Here is an 18,756-nt window from a genome sequence, read left to right as displayed (position 1 = left end):
ATTCTAATGAATTGAGATGCACCTGTATGTGCTGCACGTTTGTGTCAAGTGCGTTTGTTGTTGTGCTTCTTCAATTTACTGCAGTTAAATGTAGTAAATACTATAGTATACAGTATTTTCATAGACAAAATGTATTTACGACTGTATTGTTAAGCATTGAAAATATGTATCCATTCGTATAACGTTATTGTCCTTTTTCAGTTACCTGTCTATTTGATGACCTGCATGTTTTTTATAGTTTTGCCTCAACTGTTTCGCCTGTGCTACAAAACTTTAAACCTCTGTAGCTCCGGTGCTATGTGCAAAAAAAGTTAACATACAGCCCAAATTTGCCCTTTTGCCAATTCATTTTATCTAATAAATACCTTAAAAACTTAATGTTTTGTCTATTTTGTACCTCACACCTCATACCATATTGTTTTGAATCTGAAGGTATAGCATGTTTATGTAAAATGTCTATACACAGTAATAAACCTCCTCCAAGGACACATACAGCAGTACACACGTGTACACACTTACTGAATCCTGATGGCGAGAGACCCAGGTGTTTCATCCGTGTGCGGACCAGGGCGTTAAGTTCCTGTCTCTCCGAGCGACGGAAAAGATTGAGTCTCTGCTGGGTGATGCGCTCGGCGGCGCTCCCCACTCCCTTGGCACCGCTGGAGCTCCTTCCACCCTTACGACTCAACCGTCGTGCCCACTGCATGCTCTTCCTCCTCAGGAGCGGGTGGTCCATGGCCTGCGAGGACGAGGGCGGTTCGGACGAAGTCGAGTTACGGTGAGGACCGGAGCGGGAGAGCAGAGGCTCGCGGGGCTCTCGCGTGTCCTCGTAATCCTCCACTGTTATAGATACCTGAGACTGAGACAAACAAACACAAAATCATCACAAACCATATCCATGCTGCTCACAAGCATTTACCTTTAGTCACCCTGAATGCTTAACTTTACACTTAGGCAATGCTGAATGTCAAGGTACCATATGTGACTCTGGACCACAAAACCAGTCATCTTTTTTGATCAACCAAAGTCTTCTTTTATGCCAAGAATCATTAGGATATCAAGTATAGATCCGGTTCCATGAAGATATTTTGTAAAAGTATAAATATATCACAACTATTTTTGTGAGTAAATGCAGCAAAATCGTGAACAAAAATGGCCGGAAGCACCTACAAACTTCACTCGCTGCTGCCCGCTCTTTAGTATCTGTAAAGTTTAGAATTTCTGCATTCGGGTTCATCTAATCTCCACAATATCATTACAGCGGTAAGCCACTAGAGAGTGTAAAAACAAGCCTGTTTCTTAACATCGGCCTGCTACAGAGTGTCTGATTCACAACCTTAAAGGTGATGTTCTCAAAAGAGAAGAAAGAGTCATACTGTACACATGTTCTGAACGACAGGGGGTGAATAAATGATGACAGGATTTTCATTTTGGTCTGAACTATCCCTTAACATCATTCTTACACATACACACTATTTAAAAGCTATAATCGCTGTGAAGAGGGATTAATGGCCCTAGTCGTGTACCTCTGATGCGGGCAGTTTCTGTGCTTCAGTGCGGTATATTCCAATGGGAATGTCTCCTGTTGAGGAGCACAGCTTCTGGTATAGACGTCCATAAGTACGGATCCACAAATCCTCCTCCGTGATCTTCATCTATTATGAGGAACATCAGGACATCATCCTTATCATTTCATTACGACCGTCATCATTATCCACATAATCGCTCAGACACGATTCAATTACAGCTGTCTTGAGTGATCTAATAACAGATTGAGTGATGGGTTGCTTGCACTCACAGCACACAAGAAGCCAGATCCAGGCATTGAGTCCAGTCCTAGCAGCAGTCTGGTGATGGAGATCATGTAGTCTTTTACGAAAGACTACAACACACAAAAGTCAGGAGAGTTTAAATGGTTTGCAAATATGTCAGTATGACATTTATTTCAATAACAGCAGTTATGAATATTTCAGTAATATTGAATATTACTGGGTGTCAGAATAAACCGGTATCGACAATAACTGGATTAGGGGTGTCACAATAAACCGGTATCGACAATAACTGGATTAGGGGTGTCACAATAAACCGGTATCGACAATAACTGGATTAGGGGTGTCACAATAAACCGGTATCAACAATAACTGGATTAGGGGTGTCACAATAAACCGGTATCAACAATAACTGGATTAGGGGTGTCACAATAAACCGGTATCGACAATAACTGGATTAGGGGTGTCACAATAAACCGGTATCGACAATAACTGGATTAGGGGTGTCACAATAAACCGGTATCGACAATAACTGGATTAGGGGTGTCACAATAAACCGGTATCAACAATAACTGGATTAGGGGTGTCACAATAAACCGGTATCGACAATAACTGGATTAGGGGTGTCACAATAAACCGGTATCGACAATAACTGGATTAGGGGTGTCACAATAAACCGGTATCGACAATAACTGGATTAGGGGTGTCACAATAAACCGTTATCGACAATAACTGGATTAGGGGTGTCACAATAAACCGGTATCGACAATAACTGGATTAGGGGTGTCACAATAAACCGGTATCAACAATAACTGGATTAGGGGTGTCACAATAAACCGGTATCAACAATAACTGGATTAGGGGTGTCACAATAAACCGGTATCAACAATAACTGGATTAGGGGTGTCACAATAAACCGGTATCGACAATAACTGGATTAGGGGTGTCACAATAAACCGGTATCGACAATAACTGGATTAGGGGTGTCACAATAAACCGGTATCAACAATAACTGGATTAGGGGTGTCACAATAAACCGGTATCGACAATAACTGGATTAGGGGTGTCACAATAAACCGGTATCGACAATAACTGGATTAGGGGTGTCACAATAAACCGGTATCGACAATAACTGGATTAGGGGTGTCACAATAAACCGGTATCGACAATAACTGGATTAGGGGTGTCACAATAAACCGGTATCGACAATAACTGGATTAGGGGTGTCACAATAAACCGGTATCAACAATAACTGGATTAGGGGTGTCACAATAAACCGGTATCGACAATAACTGGATTAGGGGTGTCACAATAAACCGGTATCGACAATAACTGGATTAGGGGTGTCACAATAAACCGGTATCAACAATAACTGGATTAGGGGTGTCACAATAAACCGGTATCGACAATAACTGGATTAGGGGTGTCACAATAAACCGGTATCGACAATAACTGGATTAGGGGTGACACAATAAACCGGTATCGACAATAACTGGATTAGGGGTGTCACAATAAACCGGTATCAACAATAACTGGATTAGGGGTGACACAATAAACCGGTATCGACAATAACTGGATTAGGGGTGTCACAATAAACCGGTATCGACAATAACTGGATTAGGGGTGTCACAATAAACCGGTATCGACAATAACTGGATTAGGGGTGTCACAATAAACCGGTATCAACAATAACTGGATTAGGGGTGTCACAATAAACCGGTATCGACAATAACTGGATTAGGGGTGTCACAATAAGCCGGTATCGACAATAACTGGATTAGGGGTGTCAGTATAAACCCTGAACCATTTGTGTTGCTAGCGCAATGCTCTAACCACTGAGCTACAGGAAAGCTTCTTGACCAAATAAAAGATAAAACACACAATAAACAATATTAAAGTTGAATTTGACTAATAGCATCATTTATTTCATAAAAACATACCGTGGTAACATTGTTATCGCAAACTCTTTTGGCAACAATCTTTCTATACAATTTTCAATGAACAATTATTTAAAAACACAGATGATGGAGCAAAACTGGACATGTGGCACACATTAGCATTACTGTTACCTGATACAGCAAAGTGTCCAACATACTGACGCTAAACACCTTCCCTGCTGCAAAGGGTAATCTGAACATGAAGACCAGGTTGGAGCCTCTCTCTCTCTCTTTCTACAGAACACACACAAAGCAAATTGATTTCATTATGCAATATCATGTGGCCACTAAATATTCTGTCAGCTTTTACGGTTTGCCATCTTGTTTTAAACCGTACATCAGTCATCCTCATCCTCGGGCCGGATTCGGACCTTTACCTCGTTCCGTCAGGACCGCAAGACATAGCCTAATAAACCATTTAAAACACTTGACTATTTCGGTTGTTAAACGTTGTGTCTTCACAACGGAGAATCACATCATACGCACTCTCAGAAACATTTAAGTATCCGCTATATCTTATCTAGCACCAAACACGCTTCTCTCCTGACAAAGACACGCAGCATAAAGAGCAGCGGATATGTTTTAACAACAGTCACGCAGAGCAGGTTAATGGACACTCAACAGTAAACAATATACAGCAATATTAAAGTATTTGTATCTGTCAGTCTGTTTACTGTTTGCTATGTTTTTTTCAAGCATTGCAAGCATTTCACTAAGATTTAATGGCATTATTCTGTCAATATTGAAGATATTGTGTTTATATTTTCACAGGATGAATATTCTGCAGGATGGTTTTATGTAGAAAACAGTAAAAATACTTTTTCTGGGTTTTCACAAGCAGGGTCACATTTTGTAAAGAACAACATTGTAATTGGGAAATGATTTCAAGAGAGACGTATTTCTGCAATGAATGGAATGGAAAGTCTTATTTAGTAAGTAACTTTGTTTTGAGAGCATTTTAATTGTTAGATTACATTTGCTGTTTGTCAGAAGTATTTTTATTTACAACTATTATTTATTAGACTTCAATTGGGAGGGCATTCCCTTAAATTATAAAATAAATGGCCTGATAAAAGATAATATATTTTATATATATATATATATATATATATATATATATATATACACTTTATATAACTGGGCGAAATTGATAAAATATGTATTTATCTTAAAACAAACATACCGTTTGGAAGAAAATATAAAGACCGGACCTCTTGGAACTTTAATCGAATACCCCTGCCCTACATTTATGGGGGGGTCAGTAATAATGCAAAACCTATTTTTGTTGAACAAAAGTGTATATAACAGATTTATCAAATTTAGCCAAATGAAATATGAAGGTAGTTAAAGCACACACGTCCAACCTTTATAAAACACATCTGAACCAGCTTATCGCAGTCTTATATTCACTTGTCTTCAGGACAGTAGATCTCCAGGATCTTGTGCATCCTTGTTAAACAAATATATAACACTTTATGCCAGACTCACCTTCTCCAGTTTGGAGAGGGCCAGAGAATAGTGATCCTTCACTTTGAACTGCATGAAGCGCATGTTGGCAGGATGGGTGAGTTCTGTTATAATACTGAGAGCTGGAAAAAGCCTTTGAGAAACAATGAGAACATCCTGTCATGCCAAATCCATCAAGCAGGAACACACTTGCTGGTGAATGGTGAGGAAGGACTTACAGTACCTGAAAAGCGTCTGGACGTTCACGATGGTCTTGGCATCAGCCATGTAATCCTCCTCTGCGATCATGGAGCTCTCCTTGTCCACCACCACCATTGTGTCGGCAAACGTCACCCCGCAACGCAGAAGACTGTCCAAACTGTATGAAGGTCAGCGAAGAACAGGTAGAGAGGGAGGGACGAGTTTTGGTGGCGTTTGAAATCTTCTTCAAACAATGTAAAGGGACGCATTGTGATATTTGTAGTCGTCTCTTACTTGTCAATGGAGCCCACGGTGTAGAAGACCATAGGAAACCAGCAGATGGCTTCTAGGAAGTCCGGCTCAGGTCTAAGAAACAGCACGGAGAGAGATGTAGACTACCTTTGATAAAAAAGCTGCAAACTGAATTACACGTTCCTGACGACACTTTCCTAGAATTCTGTACAGTAAGCACCAGCTGCAGGGCATCTTAATAATGCCATTCTGCTCCTCAACATGCACATCCAATCACAAGAAAAACAACATGACTCAACATGGTCTATTGCATTATATGGAATCGCATCTCCTGGTATTAGTTTTCGGTAACAGGACAGACGATGGTTATGTGTCATCATAAATGCAGGGTGGAATGGATTTGTGAAAAACAACGACGTCTGAAGGCTGCTGGCCTGTTCTGAGACACTCACACGTTCTCCAGGAGCAAAACAATGGGGTTAAGCTCCTTCCTGGGCCGGTAATACGCCCTCAGCGGAACGATGAAGTTATAGAGACCGTTTCCAGCGCTTTCTGCCGACACGATGATGAGTTTGTTTTTAAAGCCGTACGAACGAGCGTCCTCGTAGGGCATATGATGACAGGCCTGAAAAAGGAAATGATTTACTGTTAGAGTTTTGTGCTGTAGTTTGGGTGCAAAGCAATATAAAACCGTCGAATCATTTTCTCTTTCTCTGAATGCACTATTTATAGGTCTGTGTTTATTTTCACCGATCTTCAATTTAAAGTAACAATTTCGTTCGGGGAAATCCTCGCGTCCAGAGGGTGGGGCCGATCGAAAATCGAAAGAAAACAAGTTTATATTCACTTTGAAGCAATTCAATAAAAACAATATTTCTATTCTTTTTTTAATCAGTTTTCATGTGTCTTGTCATCAGTCTTTCACATTGCTGTTGGATGACTTTATCCCTCCTGAGGTTTGATGTTGTTGAAATTCAACACACACTGGACTGAAATGACCACAATACATCTAGAAATGAGGATTAAATGAACCTTCGGAATCAGGAATCTTCCCCTTGCTGTATCTTAAGATTTGGAGAGAGAGACACTCACCTTATCCAGGCGCAGACAGCAAAACGGCATTTTCTCCTGAAGGAGATGACAAAGTGCAGGAGAGCTGCCGATGTACGGAGAGTTCAGTGGATAACCTTTCACCCATCTGTTTCAGAAAGTCAAACACAGACTTGTCATGGAAAAGGGTACATGACATTACTTTTGCACAAAAGTCAGCAAAACGGTGTTTAAAACGTCACGGGTGACAAAATGTGAACGATTTGTGCAATCTGATCTAGATTTGTAAATAGTAAAAGTTGAAACTGTATAAATGTATATCTATTACATGACCTACAGACCGTTAAGATGAAATGTTTTGTGAACACGAGCCCTGGACAAAAACATGCCCACCCAGAAACAAATTGGTTGAAAATGTCCTGTTTTTATTCTACAATTCAATACCTTGATAATAAACGGCAAAAAAGATCCAACAATTATGGTAAAATAAAGATCTGAAAATGAATATGTCTGTGTGTTTGATCACTTAAAAACGTACTCGCAGTGAGTGCCCCACCACTGGCCCTTCTGTTCCCCTTCCTCGTCCTCCTTCCCCTCTTCTCCTCCCTCGTCCTCTGACTGATCCCCGAGCAGGTCAAACGTGGGGTTGTGTACCCCGTCCACCACCTCCAGGACGGGTGCGATGCTGTGTCTCCTCTCTTCTACCGAGCCGCTCACAGCGGGCAGAGCTAACGTGTTACAGCCCAAGACTTCTGTCCTGGATCCGCTCCTGCTGGCATGTCCACTGCCCAGCGCCGCCGGACCTGCTCCTTCTGGACTGCTGTCACTGGAGTCCTGCAGGTCTATGGCTACCGTGCCTGATAAGACACAAAAGCATTCAAAAGATCCAAAGTCTTTGTCAAATCTGAAACTATGGTGCAATATTCATTCGGCACACTATTCCTGATGTAAAAAACATGAGCGCAGATTTGTCTGGAATCAAAAGTATGAAATGACTGAAGATCTCAATGTGAGCTCAAGCATGAACCCAGATTATTTAACATCGACTCTACATTCATGTTACACCTCCATACACTTCATGCGTTTTAGTCTCATTTAGCAATTGCACGAGAAACATCTGAGACTAAATTGATCCTCAAATGAAAACTCTATCAAAGCATCTGAGCTATTAAAGAGCAACATCCCAGCAATATTAGATGAGTTCCAGTGCTTTTCACTAGGTGGTGATATTGCACAGAGTTGTTTCTAGAGCCAATTTCAGAAGGATATTTCACTTCTCTCAGATGTTCAGTTACAGTAAAGCAGGTTAAACAAGTGCCATTAAACTAATGAGACTCTCAGCATCACAGATTAAATTCCAGGATTACAGTTTCTGTGGAGGAAATAAAGCACATATTTTAATTTAGATCTCCATGATGAAATTAGAGGCATCCCTTTATCATATTCATTGAAGTTAGCGGTCTTACAATATACTGGTATTGACAATATTATTTTTAATATTAATAATAATGATTGATATTGTGTTAATACTGTATGATAAATTCGCAAATAATTCACCACCCATTTCAATTTTGCCTTACAGGAGCGGTTCACCCAAAAATGAAAATTCTGTCTTCATGTTCTCATCCTCAAGTTGTTCCAGATCTGCAAAAAAGCATATGTGTGGAAGAATGCTTTCCATAGTATGAAAAATTGCTTTATTGTTTTCTGTTTCAAAAGAAGAATTGTTAAAGAATGCAGGAAATCAAACTTTCGCATTGGGGCGTCTTGTACATTTTTCCTACTGTGGGAGTCAATGGTGGCAAAGATCTGTTTGGATACTGACATTCTTCCAAATATCTTTCTCTGTGTTCATCAGAGCCAAGAAATGTAAACAGATTTAGAACAACTGGAGGGTGAGCAAACGATGACGGAGTTTTCATTTGTGGGCGAACTGTCTTTTTAAAGAGACACGGTCCCTATATCCTTGCACTCTGACAGTGATTCACTGGCCCAAAAAGAGAAAACACAAAATAAATCACATGTGTGGTATGAATCTGATATTGTGACGGTAATATTTGATGTAAAATGACAGCGATCACAGCTTAAAATCAAACTTTTTTGTGTGTCAATTTAAAGTTCCACACTGTGAATAAATGTAAAATTTGATTTGAGTTGACTAACCCATGCTGGCAATAATGCTGTGTACTGGCAGGCGAGTGAGGCCGTGATAGATGGTTTGAGGGACTCCTCTGGCGTCGACCCCGGGTCCCCTCACTGGCTCTCTCTGGCCCCTGACAAACGCTGAGTTCTCCTCTTTAGAGATGTTGATGTAGAAACAGGTGTCCGAGCCTCCCATGATGTGGCAGGGTCCAGGGTTCAGCAGGATATTTGCAGTGTCCATCCGACGCACTCCGATCAGACACACTCCGTATCTGAAACAGCAGGTAAGTGATGCTACTGTGTTTGTGGGTGCATACCTGCATAGTATGTGGTACACGGACTTACTTCTTGTGTGCGTGAAATGAGGCAAAGGTGAAACTCTTTCCCTGATATTCTCCAAAGAACTTGCTCTCCTCCAGCCGGATGTGGTGCACTTCATTGGCCGCGCAGCGCCGGTAGGTGCGTTGCCATTGGTCGACTGAGCCAGCACCGCCTTCCCTGTCACAACACAAGCAAAAGATCTGGCAACCCTAGTTACGCATAAACACGGATAATCTTTTGAGAACATTCACACATCCTTCGCCATATTATCAATCACTGAAAACAGTGAAATATCAACCGTACGATTATGTTTTAGGTTATTCATGTCAAAACTAGCGCGATGTGCCTCGAGGCATCGGGTTTTCAGTCCTGCAGACTCGCAGCAGTCTTTCTGACATTTGTTAGGATGCTTTTATGGTTTTGTTTTCTGGAATCTTGACATACGTTTTTTTGTAGAAACAAGCAGCCAAATTGTTCATTCTACGAAATGAAGAAAATCACACAGGTTCAGAATCAAATGTTTTTCGGGGGAGTTTTCAGGCCTTATAGTTGATGTTAGGAAATGACAGTGTTATATATAAGTGAGGTGTGTCTGTGACATGCCTGTGAATGTCTGAGATGTAGTGGAGGTGAGAAGCAGAGGGAGTGGAGGAGTGTTGAGACGGAGGAGGCGAAAAACAAAGACACATCACGCTGAGATAAATATCACTGTTTATGGCATCCGTGCTGCTGTGTGTATCGATGTGTGAGAGGCGATATTGGACAAGCGAGTCTGACCTGTTGAGAGGCTGGAAGGCACCCACTCGCTGCCTGAAGGCTTCTGAAGACGCCGTTCTGATAAAAAATGTGACACACATGATCAAGAATCAATAGTTGAGAAATGTGTGCATCTGTGTCTTGTGAAGGTCCGGTGGCATTTTGTTGGTTTGTCAAGATATCTGTGCAATACAAATACACCGAACAATTTCAGAGTGTTAGAGCTGGTGGGTTTTTATCCTTTTGATTGGAAAACACCAATACAAAAAAATCAAAGATGAGATTTTAAAGGGATACAACATCCCAAAATCATAATTCTGTCATAATTTACTCACACTCAAGTTGTTCCAAACTTTCCTCCTTTTTAGTCAATGATGTCCCAGAAATCTCAGCTGCTAACATTCTTCCAAATATCTTTCTCTGTGTTCATCGGGCGAAAGACATTTATACACATCTGGACCAACTTGAAGGTGAGTAAATGATGACAGAAGTTTCATTTATTTGTGGCTATGTTAATTCAATATCCACGCGCAGTGCTGTATTTCCACTTCAGTATTTCTTACTTTCAGACAAACATAAGAGTTATTCTATATTTAGGGGTACATTTCATGTCAGACAAAAAGTCAGAAACTGTATTCTTTTTTTGATAAATAAACTATAGGTGGTTGAATAATTTATACCCTTAATGTGTAAAATGAATTATTAGCACGCGTAGGCTCTATAATAAATTGACACTGGATTGCCAACATTGTCAACAGTTGACGGTAACACAGTTGACATTTTGGCCATTTTAGGGCCTTGTGCAAACTGCTTACCTTGGACTAGTTAGTACATGACCTTGGATTAACTTATATTTTGATATTCTTTCTCTACATATTTATAAATATAACACGTGACGCAAGTTCAAAAGAAAAAGTTGATAACAGAGTTGATGGTCAATGAATCTACTATGATATGGATAAAATATTTAAGAGGAGAAGTTATGACTTACGACACTGTCTTCAAATTTTCCTCCAAAAAGGAAATGACATCACGTGATGTTGGACATGTGACTTTGTAACAAACCATTGCTGTGTATAGGGGGTTTTATAGGGAGTAACACGGTTGATAAAATAGATGATTTAATGTAGATTCATGAGCTAAATATTTTTTTCTCATAATTTAATGATTATTTCGGACAAATGTTTGGAAGAGATATGTACAGAAACATGTATTTAAGAGCAAAACTTCACATTGACCAAATCGGACAGCACGGCAAATTCCAGAATAGAATATGTCATTTTTGCCAGATAAAAGATGGGTGTTTGTCCATGGACATGACATGTACCCCATTTATAGAATGACTCATAAATCTGGTGATGTTTCTTAGGTCTGTGTCACATAAATGTCATTTAAACATCAAGTAAAAAACAACTGCTTCAAAGTGGCTGGATCAGTCTGGCAGTTTCTGAGCTCTCAGGGTTCAGGGTCAGAATAAGCTGCCGTCATGTTTTGAATCAGTGTGTACTGTGACTCTACGAGAGAGATGTTTATACTCACTGTCCTCTAGATGAGTGAATCAATAAAGTGATCAGGGTGGAGGTGGCGGGACACACACAGTTGAGGGCCAACATGGCGTACTTAAACTCCTCCTCACAAACCACATGGTCTGCAAAAGAAACACATTAGTTGTGTCCCAAATGACATACTACATACTACAGCACTATGCACTTAAACTATACCATGTAGTGTCTTTCAGAAGAGTAGTATCGTCCCAAATGGAATACTAAACGGTTTTGTACTAACAGGAAGTATATCGGTTTCCCAGACAAGCACAAATGACGTCAATCGCACGGCAACTTGTCAACTAATGTAGTTTTCATCTTGTTTGCCAAGCATGACTTTAGTCATCATAAGACGGAAGCGTTATCACTCTGCAGGAGAGTTTTGCGCAAAGTACGTAAGCGCAAGTTTCACACTTCATATTTTCGGTCGAAAAAGTGCATCATCCGGGCACTTCAAGTGCTCTTTTTTGGGGGGAATTTTCAATGTGAACGCACTACAAAAGGGTGTAGAATAGTGCATAAGTGCGCGGTTTGGGACCACACATCATAACAAGCTAAACAGGAATTTCACATTCTATAGGTTTTGTTTAAAAAAAAATTATAATATATGAGAAATATCTTTTTTTATTGAAGTTGATTTTATTATTAGGATTACATGGCCATTTCATGACGTCACATACAGAACAAACACACATGCACGCATTATTCAATGCTTTCAAAAACATTTGAAAACGCATATAAGCTGTCCCCAAATATTGTGTTATTGCTCCTAACAGTCGAAAGCGGTTTATTATTGCTAACCCGTATGTATGTCTCATTACTTTAGCCTGCATATCAGAGCTCTCGCCGCCCTTAACAGACTGAAGTAAGCCAACGTCTGGGATCTCATGCTCCTTCAACTCCCCTGCCCTCTTAAACAACCTCTTCACAGCTGAATGAGCACACATCGGGGGAAGACCTCCACGGCCTTTTAAATGTCAGAGAAAGACAGTTCAGGAAGATATGGAAAGTAGACATGAGATGATGCTTATGAATGCTTAAGTGTAGCCTATATATACCGTTGAGATGCATTCATCTGAAGTGAAAGTAGCGGGGCCAGAGATACAGAACATGAATTTCATTTGGCTTGTTGTTAGCGGAGACTGGAAACACATTTACCAATTTTGCTAATTAGAAAAATGAATCGATAAAATCATATTAGCATCGAGGGAAACAGTGACACCGGACGGATATTTTTAGCTGCTTCTGTACCATGTACTTCAATTTAATTCAGACTGAACACAATGTAGGTCTGGACAGTCAAGCAAACAGGAATTAAAAGACCTTTTTTTAATCATTTGGGTCCCCGTATTGGCCGTGTGAGGGTTTTTTGCCCTCTTTCTGGGCACTGCCTTTCGATTTTACTGCCGTCTATTTTTGAGTGTTCCTTTTTTTGTACATAAGAGGAAACAGACATCAGCTCTCGGTCTGGCGGCTTATTAAAGAACCCGTGTTCCCCTCACGGCGGGCTTCTGATGGGAAATAAACGATAAGAGAGCCGCTTGTGTCCACTTCCTGTTGATTTCAGAGAGTCATTGTTTTGTGTAAGTGAGAGATGTTAGTGAAGGGATCGAACATGTGCCTCGGACACGGCATTACATTTGGAATGTGAGTAAATAGCAACCACTTTTAGGATAAAAACAAAACCATTTTGCTGCAATTCTCATGTGAAAAGCCTTTTCTACAGCATGCCGTGCTCAAGCGTTTGCTGGATTTCACTGACATCTTTTCAGAGAAGCTGCTCACTCAGGGATAGAAGAATATTCCAATTGTCTGAATAACCCGAGTCAATTCAGAGACATGCGTAGGCTATGCCACTAACATGAATTAAAGGTAACATTGTCAAGTGAGAGAATACAGAAGGGCTGAATGCTCTCCTGGAACAATTCAGCACTGTTTTCAGCTTGGTTAAACAAGGTTTTCACTGCTTTTGTTGTTCTTTAAAGGGGTCGTATGACTAATATTATCGTTTGTTTTAGATGTAACGCAATGTGTATAAACGATTTAAGGTTTAAAAAAGCTGTATTTTCCACATAGCGTGCATGTTTGTTTCTCCTCTTTGCCCCGTCTCTCTGAAACGTGCAGATTTTTTACAAAGCTCATCGCTCTGAAAAGCGAGGCAAGTGATTGGCCAGTTAATCAGTGCGTAGTGATTGGTCGAATATTGCAAGCGTGTGACGGAAACGTAACTCCTCTTACCATATTTGGAACATCAGACTCCAAAGCAATTGTACTGACAGGTACGCCCACCTTACCTGCGTAAACATTCGGGCGGTCTCAGTCAAATCACACAAACTGATGTAGATTTGTGGGGGTGTGGTTACACGAGGCGTTTCAGGCAGGTCTGGTTAAGCATTCGCTTTAAGATAGAATGCATCTTTTGTTCTGATGCTTTCATTTGGGCAATTGTACGTGTCTAATACATGCGCGGGCAACTTATAACACACCAAAGACACATACAAACATGTATTTGCACCATATGACCCCTTTAATATCAATGTACAGAAGATTTTTACTTATGAATACATTTTATTATATACAGTGATTTTTAAGGTCAATAACATTATAATCAATAACCGAATAATCCTTTTTTTTATTTGCAATTGTTGTTAATCAAACGACACCTGAAGGCACGTATACACTTGTATACTGTCCCTATAATACACCCATTTAAGTTTGTTGTCTATTATCGTTGTTCTTCAAAACAGCATGTGTCGCCAAATTTACATTTTTTTGCGTTTTTAATGTCTTTTGTCCTAGATGAAAAACACTAAAATCTCTTAATTTAAAGGGATAGTTCATCCAAAAATTCGGTCATCATTTACTCAAGCTCATGTCATTCATTTCATAACTGTATTAATAACTTTGTTCCGATGAACACAAAGTAAGATATTTGGAAGAGGTAGTTATAGTTATTTTCAGTTCAGGGACATCATTGACTCAGGTCCATTACAGCATCCTGTAGAAATATCAGATAAACCATAGTTTATCATAAATTAAGTTAATACTGAGGGAATTAATAATTGAATATTTTTGTACAGAGACATATTATCAGAACCCGGTGCTCCACCCTAACAGAACTTATCCTAGGAGTCGATTTGACTGCCATAGTAGGAAGAAATACAACTAAATAATCTTTATTCATGTTTCTACACCCAAATTTGGTACGTACAAATTCTCTCAGATGAATCAAGTGTAACATTCAACCATTAAACGTGTTTTAGCATTACTCATGTGACCAAAGTACTTACACATAAAGCTGTACACAAATCTTACTTTGTATGTGCAGCACTCCTAGGATAAGTTCTGATATTATGTCTCTGTACAAAAATATTAAATTATTAATCCCTCAGTATTAACTTAATTTATGAGCTAAACTATGTTTTTTCTGATATTTCTACAGGATGCTGTCATGGACCTACGATAAAAGATCTCATCCTTTGTTTAGGTGTATACTGTTATAATATTTGACAGAAAATGAACTCTCGAAAATATAAGTACAGGTAAGTTTCAAGATTTTGAGGATTTATTAACAAAGATAAGTATATCAATAAATATATAAAAATAGCGAAATGTCGATAAATAGTTCAGTAATATATAAATAGGTAAATAAATTAAAAGTGTAGAAAAAAAATTCACTATGATCACAGTGGAGCCATAAACCTCCAACAAAGAGAGTTTCCAGAAAGGCGAAGCTTTTCTCAACCGTATTTGCATTCAGACTTTATAAAGGGGACAGTTTCATTCAAACACAAACTTGTGTATTTATCGTCATGTTTATAAAGATTTATAAAAAATATGAAGTAACCCAAATTGACCCCTGGGTCACATTTAAATATATATATTTGTTTTGTTAACAATCATAGCATAATTCATAGGACATTTATTGTCCTGCATAAAAATACAACCTATAAAAATATATATTAATGATATAAATAGGTCACTTTCTTTGAATTCTTCTTGAGGCCCTTGAATGCGCACAAACACTTGTAAAGATCAAACGCTGTATGAAAGACTTCTCCTCATGTCGAGTCTTTCTGCTCCACCACTTCATCTCCTCCTCCACTAACTCCCTCATTTCCAGAAACCTCAGAAAGCAAACGCTGACCTCGAGTGAAGCGGGCTATAGTGCTCTGAAAATGGTCTTCCGTGTTTTGTTTTTCTAGAGCTGCTCTTTTCGGCCGCCGTTGGAAGTGAGAGATTGCCCTCGCTCTGTGAACCCCAGCAAGACGGTAACAACAGCGACACATCTCTGCCATTAGCATGAATTAAAGCAGCATGCTGGTTATATTTATGAATGACCCGGTCGTTCATACAGCCACTGCATAGTCACTATTTCCAAACATCAATTAACACAATCAGACTAGCCAAATTCGACGTTTTTCTCACAAAATGCAAATATGTGAGATTTTGTCACAGTGACGTGAACATCAGGGTGCGATGAAGCTATTTGTAGAGCTAAAGTCAAGTCTAGAGTCGGAGTCATTAATGCCACCCACTCAGCCACTTAGAGCATATATTGCAAGCGGTGTCACAACACGTCTGTCACGCATACAGAAACTGCATATTGATGCGTTTCGCCGAACTGTCAAAAAGCAATCGTTTTGTAAGAAGCCACGCCGCCCACAGGGGACAACCACCTCTTGACTGATATGAAACGCAAGTACTTATAGGCGAGTGTAAGTTTAACAATAGCTCACAGTAAATTAAATACTTTTCAGAATCCTGCACGGTACCAATGTGTTTCACGTATAGGAGAAGATAAGAAAAGCTTTTGTCAACGAAACAATGTACTAATGAAGAAGTGTGTCTAATGTTTTCATACATAACATGATTTATATAATATATATAATATATATAAGACTGTAACTTTTTTGAGGCAGCATAGAATATCCCACAATGCTTTGCGTGTTCTTATGATGTGTAAGCTGAAAGAATTCAATGACTGCATAGTCTGAATAGCAGAAAAGAATGAAGGGCTCATAAGGGTTCTAGAAGACGTGAGTAAATTACAACATAATGTTCATTTTTGGATGAGCTATTTCTATAAATCTGCGATATTTTCTTGGTTAAAAAAACAAATCCTCTATAAGTAATAAGGCACGTAAATAAAGTAAAAAAGTCTCTGGAAATGTTAGTTTGACATCATTTGATATCAACCCACATAGATAAGAAATTTGCAATTGAACATTTTAAACACAGAGGGGGCTATAGAGGCAAACATTATGAACTGCAGCCTTTAAAATACAATTTCAACTTAAAGGAATACTGTCTGTGCAAACCATCAAACACAGTCTTCTTTTGATAAACAAAAAGAATGATCAAATACAAGCTTTGGTGAGAATATGTACAGTATAACGGCCAGCAGCTCCCGTTTAAGCTTGTGGCATACTTCTTTTAAGCGTACAAGAGCGTACGTGTACAGCCGATCACACAGTCTTGCAGAGTAAACTGCTTTCGACTTATACGCGTACAAAAGGGATTGACGCATGCGCATTGCGACATATTGCAATACCTCTCCGGGCCTACAGGGGTCAGGTTTACGTCTACTACCTTGAATTGATGCTCCTAGGAAACAGGAACAAGGGAAATGGTCAACAGGAACAAGGGAAATGGTCAACAGGAACAAGGGAAATGGTCAACAGGAACAAGGGAAATGGTCAACAGGAACAAGAGAAAGAAATGGTCAACAGGAACAAGGGAAATGGTCAACAGGAACAAGGGAAAGAAATGGTCAACAGGAACAAGGGAAATGGTCAACAGGAACAAGGTAAATGGTCAACAGGAACAAGAGAAAGAAATGGTCAACAGGAACAAGGGAAATGGTCAACAGGAACAAGAGAAAGAAATGGTCAACAGGAACAAGGGAAATGGTCAACACTAATGGGACAAGATTGGAGTGGAGATCAAGAGGGCAGGGCTAAGAGACACAACCGGAGGACGTATGGCGCAAAGTTCAAACAAAGGCCATGTGTCTTCACACAAAACAAAACAAACACAAAAGGCACGATACTTTCGCGACCCTGTCCACAGAGCTAGGAAACTAATGACAAGAAGGACAGGATCATGACCGTTGGCTCCTGCGATTTCGGTTAAACATCTTCCAAACTTGTCACGTGTTTCCGTTAAGGGTACATAGGGAGCGGCGATGCTCCCTGGTTTTTGCGGTGCATTGTGGGAATTTTTAGGGAACGAACGTTTCAGTCCACTGGAAGGATTTTGCGAATGAGACATCCCTTAAAATCAGTGCCCTACACACAAACAGATCATCCACATACACATGCGAGCTCTACGACACAACTCAAAGATGAGGGTAGACCAAAGCTTTCTGCAATACTTTCAAGAATCCAGCAATATTGAGGAGGTAAGGCCCAAAACAAACTGTTCAGATGACAAAATAGCACATACATCCATTACAGCACATAAAGATCTATTATGTATTTTTGGATTGTTTGCTCATCTGCAATACGTCTCTGAGATGTCTCAGGTCAAATGTCATATAGACATCTAGTAAGATGTTTATGCTTTAGAATGTATGTAAAACTACCTTTTCTAAGATGCTTCACATGTTTTTACTCAGCAGATGTTTTCTGGATCTCCGGATCTATAGCAGACATTTTACAGACATGCCTATTCTATCTGGGAATAGTCTTTAGTATAGTAAACTGTTGTAAAATTCCGAGATCCTACAGTGAAAACCTTACTTTTGCAAATACCACATGTGGCCATTGGGTCGACACTAGTTGTATTGCATGTGGTTGTGTGTTTGTAATGCAATGCAAAACACAACAGAAACTGTAATGGATTTAATGGTTGTAATGGGAGTTGTATTGGTTTAATGGAAACTGTAATGGTGTCTAATGGCATGTGATGGATTCTATTGGTTGGGATGTTTTTTCATGCAAGGGCATTGCAAAGGCGCTAAAGTGGGCATTTATGTAAAATGTCTTTGTACAGTTTTTATAGTCATATTTTTAGGTCAGAGCTGAGCTACAGTCTGAAGAGAATCTTGCTGTCAGACGGAAGTTAACAAAGCGGCTAACATTGCATAGAGATACTCATTAAGTCATCTGTTTATCTGTTTTTAATGTAAGTTGTTTGTACTAGTAGTAAGTTACTACTGTCATGCAAAAATGTTATTGTTTGCACTTAAATTCAATAAAATACAATAGCCTGAATGATTTTCTGGTCCTTTTTCCCCCCAGAAATGGCAGCTATGAAGTTTTATTTGATCAAATAGTTTTGAACAACATAAGGGTGGCTATAACTTGTTTTAATTCAAATAAAACTATTGCAGTA

General features: G+C 39.5%; 1 protein-coding gene across 1 annotated transcript in view; it reads right to left on the bottom strand.

Moving 5' to 3' along the window:
- The window catches only part of kcnt2b (potassium sodium-activated channel subfamily T member 2b), a gene marked incomplete at its 5' end in the record, with an annotated part of 61,985 nt that overhangs the window by 2,517 nt on the left and 40,712 nt on the right, over positions 1-18,756 (bottom strand). The window contains 14 exons of the mRNA XM_079456234.1: positions 520-859; positions 1,527-1,655; positions 1,799-1,882; positions 3,839-3,940; positions 5,195-5,306; positions 5,397-5,531; positions 5,648-5,719; positions 6,058-6,230; positions 6,698-6,803; positions 7,194-7,512; positions 8,819-9,069; positions 9,143-9,295; positions 9,896-9,952; positions 11,414-11,522. Coding sequence (XP_079312360.1) covers positions 520-859; positions 1,527-1,655; positions 1,799-1,882; positions 3,839-3,940; positions 5,195-5,306; positions 5,397-5,531; positions 5,648-5,719; positions 6,058-6,230; positions 6,698-6,803; positions 7,194-7,512; positions 8,819-9,069; positions 9,143-9,295; positions 9,896-9,952; positions 11,414-11,522 — 2,142 coding nt within the window. The remainder of the gene's footprint in view (positions 1-519; positions 860-1,526; positions 1,656-1,798; positions 1,883-3,838; positions 3,941-5,194; positions 5,307-5,396; positions 5,532-5,647; positions 5,720-6,057; positions 6,231-6,697; positions 6,804-7,193; positions 7,513-8,818; positions 9,070-9,142; positions 9,296-9,895; positions 9,953-11,413; positions 11,523-18,756) is intronic.

This window comes from Barbatula barbatula (assembly GCF_947034865.1).
Source record: "Barbatula barbatula genome assembly, chromosome: 5".
In the NCBI taxonomy this organism is placed as follows: domain Eukaryota; kingdom Metazoa; phylum Chordata; class Actinopteri; order Cypriniformes; family Nemacheilidae; genus Barbatula; species Barbatula barbatula.
Note: the sequence above shows the minus strand (reverse complement) of the source record. Positions and strands in the feature narration are given on the sequence as shown.